Source organism: Pteropus vampyrus, unplaced genomic scaffold, assembly GCF_000151845.1.
Source record: "Pteropus vampyrus isolate Shadow unplaced genomic scaffold, Pvam_2.0 Scaffold31, whole genome shotgun sequence".
NCBI classification, from domain to species: Eukaryota; Metazoa; Chordata; class Mammalia; order Chiroptera; family Pteropodidae; genus Pteropus; species Pteropus vampyrus.
Genome location: NW_011888812.1, coordinates 11,246,605 through 11,258,554, shown reverse-complemented (window position 1 = coordinate 11,258,554; position 11,950 = coordinate 11,246,605). Strand labels below are relative to the sequence as shown.

Sequence of the window (11,950 nt, the reverse complement as noted above, 5' to 3'; positions counted from 1 at the left end):
GTAAGCATTGCATTACTCTGCTTCTTTCTGGCTATTAGTTCCCTTACTCATAGTTATGTATTTTTTTGTAATTTTGTTTCAGGCCTAATCTCATTGAGTTTTTCCCCTAATGCAGGCCTCATAGTGGAGAATTCCCCTTTTTTATGTGTATAAGGTCTTTATTTCTCCTTCATATCTAAAGAAGAGCTTTTCTGGATACATTATTCTTGGCTAGTAATTCCTTTAATAGTTTGAATATTTGGTTCCACTCCTTTCTTGTTTGTGAGGCTTGTGCTGAGAAATCCGAAGATAGTCTAATGTGCTTTCCTTTATAGGTTACCATCTTCTTTTCCCTGGTTGCCTTCAGAATTCTTTCTTGGTCATTAATTTTTGATAATTTTAATATAATGTGTCTTGGAGAAGGCCTTTTGGGGTTGAGATAATTATGTGTTCTGTTAGCTTCTTCGTTTTGAAGCTCCACTTCATTTCTTAGATTTGAGAAATTCTTATCAACTCTGTCTGAATATGCTCTCTAATCTTATCTCCTTTTCTTCTCCTTCTGGAATACCCATTATTCTTATGTTGCCTTTCCTGATAGGGTCAGCTAGTTCTTGTATTTCTCCTTCATTTTTTTTCATTCTTCTGCCTCTCTCTTATTTCTGAATTATTTCTAGATTTGTCTCCGATATCACTGATCCTTTCCTCCATTTGATGAAATCATTTCAAAGGTTGTTATTTCATTCTTCCTTTCTGTTAGTGTTCTTCATCTCCAGAAGTTCTAGTTGGTTCTTTTATGGTGTTTCAGTCTCCTTGCTAAAAAAAAACTCATTCTGCTGATCTAGTTTTTTCTCAATTTCTGGTATTATTTATCTGAGTTTTTGTCGATCTCATTGAATTTTCTCAGAAATACAATCCTATATTCTCTATCATTTAAGTTGCAACATGTTTCTATATCTTTAAGTTTATTTTCTAGAGATTTTTCTCTTTCTTCCTGAGCTGCCTTGTCACCTTGGTTGTTCATGGTGTTTGATGGACTATTTCTATGCCTCAGCATTAATGGAAGTGTATTCTGCTTTTTTTTTTTTTAGGAATAGATTTATTATATAGAAGTCTCACTTTAGCCCGTTGATAAAGTGCTTTTCTTTTGATTTCCAGTAGGTGGCATCTAAGCCTCTTGGATCCCAGCTTTGAGACTTTATCATTCTTTTTTTCTTACAGTCAATCACGATCGCTACCCTTGGTCTCAGTCCCTGTTAGTTTAGCAACAGTTTTGGTAGCATTTGGCCAAATTCCCCTGGACTCCACGATGTTCAGTCTTGGAGGATATGGGGGTGGGGAAGGGCACGCTCTGGGATGGTGAGTGGGGGATGCTGCTAGTCTCAGTGTCTCAGCTTCATGCTTCACAACCACAGATGCTAAGACCCAGCTGTTGTCCCTCCACAGTTAGTTCCAGCTCCGCTTTCTGCCTTGATCCCTGGTCCCTGCTGTGTGGAGCTCACAGATCCCTCTGGTAGGCCTGTTCAGGTAACCAGCCACAATTTCAGGGAGCTCTGGCTGCAAGAAGCAGCTTCTTTGTTCCTCCCAATCTACCCCGAGACTCCTGTGTTTCTGACCTCTGGAAGCTCATATGCACAGATCACTCAGTCAGACATGCTTGTGTACAGGTGGGGTGTTATTTATTGAGCTTTGGATGTTCAGCTTATTGTTATTTCAAAGGGAGAGATCTCAGGACATCTCTTTCTGCCTTTCTTCTGACGTCACTCTCATTGTGGTTTGATTTGCATTTCTCTAATGATTAACAACGTTAAACACATTTTCATGCTCCTATTGGCTACTGTCATGTCTTCTTTGAAAATATTTCTATTCAGGTCCTTTGCCTATTTTTTAATTGGGTTATTTTGAGGATTTTTGCTATTGGATTATAGAAGTTCCTCATATATTTAACTCCTGATGAGAAATATTTTTGGCAAATATTTTCTCCCATGTTGTTGCATTTTCATTTTGTTGGTTGTTTCCTTTGATGTGCAGAAGCAGTCTGGATTTATAACTTTAGACCTTGGACTTTACACTGATCAGATGAGATGAGATGAGATGAGATGAGATGAGATGAGATGAGATGAGATGAGATGAGATGAGATGAGATGAGATGAGATGAGATGAGATGAGATCTTAACTGGCCTGAGAACTTCTGCTTCTTCCTCTAGAAGCCCTGAGCTTCCATTTTACTAGTCAGACAACCTCACTGGAGAGACTCTGTCTATATAGCCCTGTATCTACATGGAAAAGGATGAGGATCCAGAAGAGCCTGGTTGTCCAGCTATCCCTGCCAAGGCACCATTCATATGCGCAAAGTCATCTTGGACCCTCCTTAAAAACCCAGCAATTACCTGAATACTACAGAGTGATCTTAGCCCATGCCAGAAGGATTGTTCAGTCAAGTTTTCCCTAAACAGGAGGAGGAGAAGAAACGGCCCCAAAACTGAACCTTCTGGTGTATAGAACTTGACAGACATATTAAATAGAAAATTTTCAAATTATTACAGAAATTAATCATAATGCTGACAGATTATTTTACTGTTTGGGGGAATAAGCTTAGATAATTTTTCATCATCAACAAAATTAATTCTAGATGGGTTAAAAACAATTTTTGAAAATAATTTTTAAAAACCAAGATGTTAAAATTTATAAAATCTTCTAAGAAATAAAATTATCCAAGAGTGATATGATAGAAAAAATATTAAAAAGAGAATATTTAGATAACATATTTATATAAAAACACCCATAATTATAGCATAAGTAATATAAGGTAAATTTTTGTAGCATATACCAAAGAGGAAATATATATATATGCATTGTGTGTGTGTGTGTGTGTGTGTGTGTATATATATACACACACACACACACACACACACACACACACACACACAATGCATATATATATATATATATATATATATATACACACACACACACACACACACACACACTGCATATATATATTTATTTATTTATTTAATGGAGCAAGAGGTCATCAAAATTCATCAGTAAAAATTCTCTCTCCAATAGATCAAATTTCAATAATATAAGTAATTGACAAAGTTGATAAAGTGTCTCAGACATTGTTCAGGGAACAGAGAGCACAAAGACATTAAGATAATTTCCCTGACTCCAGGGAGCTTAAAGACCAATGAGCATGCAACAGGATTTTCATCTTATCTCTTGAAATAACTATACAAAGTTGAAAATTAGCTAAATGTCTGTCTTACTCCATTTGGGCTATTATAACAGAATACTTTAGACTAGGTGGCAGACAACAGCATTAATTTCCAAAAGTTCTAGAAGCTGGGATGACTCAAGGTACTGGCAGATTCAGTGTCTCATGAGGGCCTGCTTCCTAGTTCATAGACAGCCATCTTTTTGCTGTGTGCTAACATGGCAGAAGGAGCAAGTGAGCTCTCAGGGGTTTCTTTTATGAGGACACTAACCTCATTCATTAGGGCTTCACCTCCATCCCAAAGGCCCCACATCTAAACAACACCACATTATAAAGGATTTAACTTATGAATCGGGGAGCGGGGGGGCACAAACATTCAGTCTATAGCAATGTGCAAAAGTGTAGAAATTAACTATATACATTTTTATTAAATCAAATGTTTGATATTACTTGGTGAATAGTGTTATGTTTGAGAAGATTTTTAGGATGATATAAGAAACCTCCATGTAATAACAGGGATAAATCTTAGTATATACGGTTTTCATGCAGTGTGATTTCCTCTTGAAAAACATCCATTTTCCCCTAGCCTTAGTCTCTTATGAATTCAGACTAAACAGAGAGGCAGAATCATGAATTTCTTTGACCACATGCTTCCTACCATCTTCTTGGCAAATAATATTTTGTTTAAAGCCTGATTCATACAGAGAATTTTATGAATGAGAATTGTGTCAAATAAAATGATATAGTCTGGCCTCCCTTTCATCATCAACAAAATTAATGCTAGATGGGTTAAAAACAATTTTTGAAAATCATTTACCGAATAATCTGAATTTCATTAATAAAATCAGTAAGAATAGTATATATTGTCAGCATCTGTCTTAATAATGATATCACCCAAAATATCTAGTGCAAGTACTGCATTTCATATTTGAAGCTCATGGATTATGGAGTACTCTAATTTTACACATATAACAGAGGGATGGCTATGAAACACTAAAGGCAAAATGGATATGACATACTGAAAACATCAAGGGAATTATCAGATATTCTAAACTATCTGGGAAAACTAATGGGTCATCTTCATGAAAACATAACTCCAGACTAAGTAGATCCACATGAAAAGATAATATAATTTCCTAACCAGGAGAAGACATAAGATTTAGTTATTTTTCTGCATATCTTCCTTGTTCATTCAAATTATTTTATATACTTAGCCACTTCATGATTAATATTAGAATTCTGAAGCATCATTCTTATTCAACCTTAGCATACTAAGCAATATGAAAACAATTATATCCCTAGAATTGTGCAGATACAAAAATAAGATATATACTTCAAATATTAATGTGGGCTATCTTTATGTGAAGAAAAGTAAACCAAGGTTTTATGTCTTATTTCTTTTTTTATTTTCTGAAATCTGTAATGAACACTATTAATTATTAAAATGATTACATTATGTAAGAGAACCATGAGAAAATCTCCCATTAACTAAAAACAATATATTGTATTAACTATTGCAAACTCATCACATAAAACGTAAATCTATAGTCTCAACAAAAAAACTTTTACACACAAAAACCGAACATATATTTTCTGAAATTATGAAAAATATTAAAATATATTTAAACAAAAACTATATATTGAATTAGGAAATTATGAAAATCTTTAAAATATATTTTGATCATTAGAAATACCCACAGAAAAAAATGTTTTTCATCATGCCCAAGTTATTAAACCTGAGTTGAAATTTACTATAGTTAAATAATCACACATGGCTTTCCATGAAGGGATAATTCTTCACTGAAAATAGGTGATACATTTCTCTGCTGCCTCATTATCTTTTCCTGGTCCAGAGCTTTTTCATGGCACTTTTCATCTCTCCATTTCTCAGAGTATAGATTAAGGGATTCAACATAGGAGTGATAATGGTATAAAACACAGTCAAAGATTTATCAATAGGTAAGGTAGAAGGGGGTCTCACATACATAAAAATACAAGGGACAAAGTAAAGGACCACCACGGTGATGTGAGAGCCACAGGTGGATAAGGCTTTGCGCCTCCCTTCCTGACTGAGGTTCTTCAGGGAGTGCAGAATGACCCCATAGGAGATGATTAACAGCACAAAGATGACCACGCAGATGGCCCCGTCATTGGCAACCACGGTGAGGCCAATAACGTAGGTGTCAGTGCAGGCAAGTTTCAATAAAGGGTACATGTCACAAATGAAGTGATCAATGACATTGGGACCACAGAACGGAAGATTGTAAACAAAGAGAAGCTGAACTACAGCATGCAAAAAACCTCCAACCCAGGCCAACAGTAGCAGCAAAATGCACACTCGTTGATTCATGATTGTCAAATAATGCAAGGGTTTGCAGATGGCCACGTAGCGGTCGTAGGCCATGACCACCAGAAGTAAAATCTCTGCACCACCAAAAAAGTGCCCAATAAAAAGCTGGCTCAGGCAAGCTTGGAAAGAAATGGTTTTCTTCTCATTGAGCAAGTCTATAATCATATTTGGGGTGACTGTTGTAGAATAAACTGCATCCATAAATGATAAGTAACCAAGAAAGAAGTACATAGGGGCATCGAGGGTTGGGCTGACCACAACGGTCACGACAATGAGAAGGTTGCCCACCATTGTCACAATGTAGATGAACAAGAACAGAACAAATAATATTTTCTGACCCTGAAGGCTCTGAGTGAGCCCCAAGAGGACAAACTCAGTCACATTGTTCCTTTGTTCCATAGGTCCTTCGGTACATCTACTTTCAGAGTTCAGGACAAATTACCTGTAAATACGATAATTGCTAGTGACTTACTGAAATCTTAAGATAATTTGTTTATTCATTCAACAAATAGGCATTATAATATATTAGGCTACAGAACTTTCAGAAATTATAAGAATACAAGCTGATTAAAACATAGTCCCTAACCTCAGCACTGTTAGAGACTAATGGAGAGACTTGTCATTAGAGACTTTAGTGGGAAAAGGACACATTATGAAACAAATAGGTTGCCACAAATAGTTGTCCATTTGGAAGCTAATAAAATTGTACATATAGCTAAAAACTTATACAAAAATAAAAATTGATTAAAATTTTATTGAAAAACTAAAGCAAGGTTTATGTTTACATTCTAGTTAACAAAAGAAATGATTTTCTACATTACAGGGGTGGAAGAATCTCCTTAACTAATCACTGAAATCCCAAATAGACAATATCAAATTTTTTTAAGGATTTAGGAATAGATACCATAAAGTTAATAGACAAAAGGATTTTGGGGAAGAGATTTACATTTTGGAGGACATACGCACAGTTAATATCTAAAATAAACAAAGAGATCTAAGTAATTAACAAATGAAAGACAAACCAATAGCAAAGTGAATAAATCACATAAACAAGCAATTAAAGAACAAATACATCTAAATGGCTAATAAATATATGATTAAATGTGGAAACTCACCCATAAATAAAATTTGAAATAAGTCTGCTTACTATAGTATTACCTTGGATTTTTGAAAGTCACTCAGTCAAGTTCTACAGATGCTACATTATCCTCTAATTTCTAACAGATTACAAACAATGTTTAGAAAACATACTGTTGAATCTATCATGAGATTTAGAAATATCTGCCCATTATAATATGTCCAAATAGATACACTTGAAATTAACTTCCAAGAATATTGATGTTAGAAAAGGTAAATTTATTCTGGACTTTTATAATATGAAAATAATATGAAAGCATATTACAGAATTGAATTAATTCCCACATATTTTAATAATCACAAAGGATATGGTTGATTATGATCATTGCTTCAGAGAACTTTGAAAAGACCAAATTTTCACATCACCCATGTACTCTTGCAAAATGTAAAGCCTAGTTCAGAATCTTATGTATCAATGCACTTCCTGAGTTACCTGCACAATGAGAGAGCCATTCAATCCACATTCTGGGCTGTGGTGCCTTCTCCTTTGCCTTCTTGCCCTGATGCCATCTCTGTGGACGCAGAGAGCAAGAAAGCATAGGTACCGTCATGGGACTTCAAACTGTTTCCATGTGACCAACTTTTCCATGCTTACAGAAAATCTGATTCATTTCAGTCTTTCTGAAAAATATTATCTTTCAAATGGTTGAGATTTTCAAAATGAATATGAATGTCCTGTTATCTAAGAAACTCTGAGTCTTGACTGTGAACAGAGACCCAAAATATTCACTGGCAGCAGAATTTGTCCTAATAACAAACTAATGTTAAATCAACATTTTGATGGGAGAGAAAACTGTGACTTGTGCATGAATTATTTAGATAAAGATTTTATAGTTTGTTTTTTATAACAGTGAAAGTGATATTAATGAAATAGCCTTTATAACATTATGATTCATAATCAGTTACACCGACATGTCTTCAGACAGTAGCACTGTTGAACTCTGGGTTACCTGAAGGATGGAGAATCATTTCATAGACATACTTTATGTTTTGAGTCCATCATTTCAATTCCTGAAAAAGCTAGTCATGTGAATACCGGTACGGACAAACACTCTCTGAAGTAAGGCCACAGGTCTATAAACACTTTATCTACACTGGAATTACAACACAGATTATTGAATCATTCAGTTGGTGCATCTCCAAGGGTAAATCTTCTCTAATTAAATTCATTGGGACCTTAATCATAATTTTGAGTACTGTAGATTCTGCATCTCCAGAGATGCCACCAGGATAATCACCATGTCAAACAAGATTTACAGAACCATGCTCTCTCAGAGAAAAATCATAAAAGAATAACTTGAGGTCAAATGACCAAAGAGGAAAGGTCCAGTCTGGGAAAAATGAAACATGTATAAACTCTCTTGTTTAAATCATGACCTTCAAAATAGGCAAACCAGCTTAAATTTAAGCTATGTCTTTGAAGATAAGATGATATTATTATTTCATATATTTTTTTCTGATATATTTACTTGTTTTAATGAGGAGATTAAATCTGGTCTCTGTTTCCCCATCTTGGCCTGAATTAATGTACAATGATAATTAAATATTTTAAAATTTAGCTACATTTTATGAAAATAGGTCAAAGAAAAAAAATAATCATATCCGTAGTTTCCTAAGCATAGTAAATTCTCTCTCACTTTCTGAAAAATATATTGTTATATTATGATAATAGATGGATTTTTTAATATAAAAGTATAAATTTTAAACTTAAAATCAGTATCATGCTTAATAGTGAAACACTAAAAACTGTCTTATTTAGGATAGTTTTAAAAGCAGAATTTTCCTCCTCTTTATGTTTTTATGCTTATGTTATAACAGAAATGAGACATAACTATAGTAATAATGTTCAAGGATGCCTCTGACCCTTTATAGAACTACTAGGGAAGAAAATGTACAAATCCTAGCCAAAAAAGCAGAATTATAGGATACAAATCCTCACAACTCCCAGCAAAATGTGTATGCTTCAATGGAACTAACAGAAAAAGAATACAGAAAAATGAATGAGAAACAGAAAATGAATCAATAAAATAGATAAACTTCTAGCCACTGACCTAGAATGAAAAATAGAGAACAAACAAATTACAAATATCAGAAATGAAAAAGAAGACATAATACAAACCTACAGACATTAAAAGGGTAATAAAAAGATACTATAGATGGCTTTATGCTCATAAATATGACTACTTAAAGGGACTAATTTCTTGCAGCACACAAATTGCCAAAGCCTACTCAAAAAAAAAGAGATAACATATATATCACTTTTGTTATGAAAGAACTTGAATTCCTTTCAACGAAGTGGATCCAAAAGTAGATCACTACACACATGAATTCTACTGAACACTTAAGAAAAAAATATCAATTCTATAGAAATTTTTCCTCGATGTAGAAGAGTAAGAAACACTTTACAAATCAGTTTATGACACCAAAATTATCTTGATACCAAAACCAAAGAGTTTAAAAGAAACATTCGGATTCATACATGAACACAGCTGTAAAAATGTTCAACAAGTTCTAGCAAATCAAATTCATACCTGATGGAGTGATGTCAAAAATACGGCAGAATGAGAAATGTCCCCAGATCTCTCCCTTTGAAACAGCAATACACTGAACATCTAAAACTCTACAAAAAAAAACACCCAAACTGCACACCAGCATGTCTGAACACAGGATCTGCGCATAAGAGGTACCACAGGACAGAACCCAGGGTGTCGGGTGGTGGACTGGAAGAAACAAAGAAGCTGCCTCTTGCAGCCGCTAGAGTTCCCTGTAGGAGCAGGGGCAGTGGAGAAGGGTGGTGAGTTCCCGGAACAGCCCTGCTGGGAATGCTGTGAGCTCCACATGGCCAGCAGCAGTGCCCAAGCATCAGGACAGAAAGCAGAGAAGCAGGGATGGCAGAGAAGTGGGGACAGCAGAGAAACAACAGTTGATTTCTACTGGCCTCAGTTGCAAAACCAAGGCTCAGCTGCAGTCCCCATCCCCAAACCCATAGGGCCCCTCCCCCCATACTCTCTGAGATGGAACATCGCAAAGTGCCAGGAGGATCTGAGCAAATGCCACCGAAACTGTTGCTAGGACTGACAGGGACTGAACTGAGGGTAGCGACCGGTATTAAATGTCTACAAGAAAATAAAAAGGCATTATTTAGGCTTTCTATAAAACAAGGATCCAAGAGGCTTAGATGCCACCTACTAGAAAACAAAAGAAAAGTGCCTTCTTTGCAGCAGGCTAAAGAGAGACCTTTATATAATAAATCTTCTTTCTGGAAAAACAGCTGAATACACTTCCATTAATGCTCAGGCAGAGAAATAGTCCATTAAACACCACGAACAACAAAGGTGACAAGGCATCTCAGAAAGAAAGAGAAAAATCTCCAGAAAATAAGCTTATAGACATAGGAATGTGCAACCTAAATGACAAAGAATTCAGAATGGTACTTTTAAAAAAAACTCGGTGGGTTCTGAAAAGTCATAACAACTTCAGGAATTGAAAAAACAACTAGATGAGCAGCGCAAGGAGATTGAAACCCTCCAAAAGAACCGAGTAGATCTTCTAGAGATAAAAAAAAAAACACACACACACTGCAAGAGTTGAAAAATGAAATAACAAGGTTGGGAAACAGAGTTGACCAAATGGAGGAAAGGATCAGTGATATCGAAGACAGAAATCTAGAAATAAATCAGAAGGAAGAACAGAAAACCAAAGAATGAAAAATAATGAAAGAGAAATTCAAAAACTAGCTGATACCATCAGGAGAGGAAACATAAGAATAATGGGCATTATGAACGCAAGGAAAAGGAGCAGGGACTAGAAAGCATTTTCAGACAAATAGTTGACAAGAATTTCCCAAATCCGAGGAATGAACTAGAGGTTGGAATTCAAGAAGTGAACAAAACACCCAATTATCTCAAACCAAAAAGGCCTTCATCAAGACACACTGTATTAAAATTATCAAAACTCAACTACAAAGACAGAATTCTTAGGGCAGCAAGGGAAAAGAAGACGGTAACCTATAAAAGAAAACCCATTAGATTATCTTCGGACTTCTCGGCACAAACCTTATAAACCAGAAAGGAGTGGAATCAAATATTCAAACTATTAAGTGAAAGGAACTACCAGGCAAGAATAACGTATCCACCAGCTAAGCTCTCTTTAGATACAAAGGAGAAATTAAGACCTTTCCAGACATACAAAAATTGAGGGAATTCTCCACTATGAGAACTGCACTATAGGAAATACTGAAAGGGGTCAGCTCATCTAAAACAAAATGACCAAAAAAAATACATAATTAGGAGTAAGGTGACTAGCAGGATGATAGAAGCAGAGGAGTGCAAACGTTACTAAGAACAGGACATTATAAGATTAAATAATAAGATTTGCTATAGCAAGATAGCAATGAACGTTCAGCATACATAGGGACAAACTGAAAAAAACAATGACTGAATAGGGAAGGATTTAAAGATCCAAATTCTCAAAAAGGAATGGAGATAAGGCACATGCAGAAGAAAATGGATGACTGTATATATATATATAACTATCCTTTACATATTTGTAATGGTAACCATACCCCAAATATTCAAAACTGAAGTATATAACATAAAACAAGAAGGACCAGAGGCAAAAACCACTAAAGCAAACCAAAATAAAGAAAATAGAAACCCAAGGACAAAGAAGCAATGGAAACACCAAGCTACCAGAAAGCAAAAGATAAAACGGCTACAAGAAGACCTCATATCTCAATAATCACCCTACATGTAAATGGAATGAACTCACCAATAGAAAGGCACAGAGTTGCAGATTGGATGAAAAAAAAAAAAAACCCCAACCATATGCTCCCTCCAGGAGATGTATCCCACCTCCAAAGACAAATATAGACTCAAAGTGAAAGGGTGGTAAATGATCATTCAAACAAATGGCATTCAGAGTAAAAAGGGAGTAGTGGTACTAATATCAGATGAAAGAGACTTCAAAATAAAAAAGGTAAAGAAAGATACTGAAAGACACTTCCTAATGATGAAGGAAATCATGCACCAAGAGGAGTATAGATATTAATAAGTGTTGTGTTTGAAACTAGAGATCAACTGCAAAAAGAAAGCGGGAAGAACTACAAATACATGGAAATTAAACAACATGCTACTGAAGAATAACTGGATCAGGGAAGAAAGAAAAAGAGAGATCAGAAGATACATAGGAATGAACGATAATGATAGTACAACATATCAAAAATTTTGGGACACGGCAAAAGCGGTTATAAGAGGAACTTTCATATCAGT

At 35.2% G+C, this 11,950-nt stretch overlaps 1 protein-coding gene across 1 annotated transcript in view; it reads right to left on the bottom strand.

Annotated features, from left to right (window-relative positions):
• The window catches only part of LOC105290056 (olfactory receptor 4A15), a 14,106-nt gene extending 8,164 nt beyond the window's left edge, over positions 1-5,942 (bottom strand). The window contains exon 1 of the mRNA XM_011357020.2: positions 5,043-5,942. Within this exon, the coding sequence (XP_011355322.2) occupies positions 5,043-5,942 (900 nt within the window). The remainder of the gene's footprint in view (positions 1-5,042) is intronic.
• Between the last annotated feature and the right edge of the window lie 6,008 nt (positions 5,943-11,950).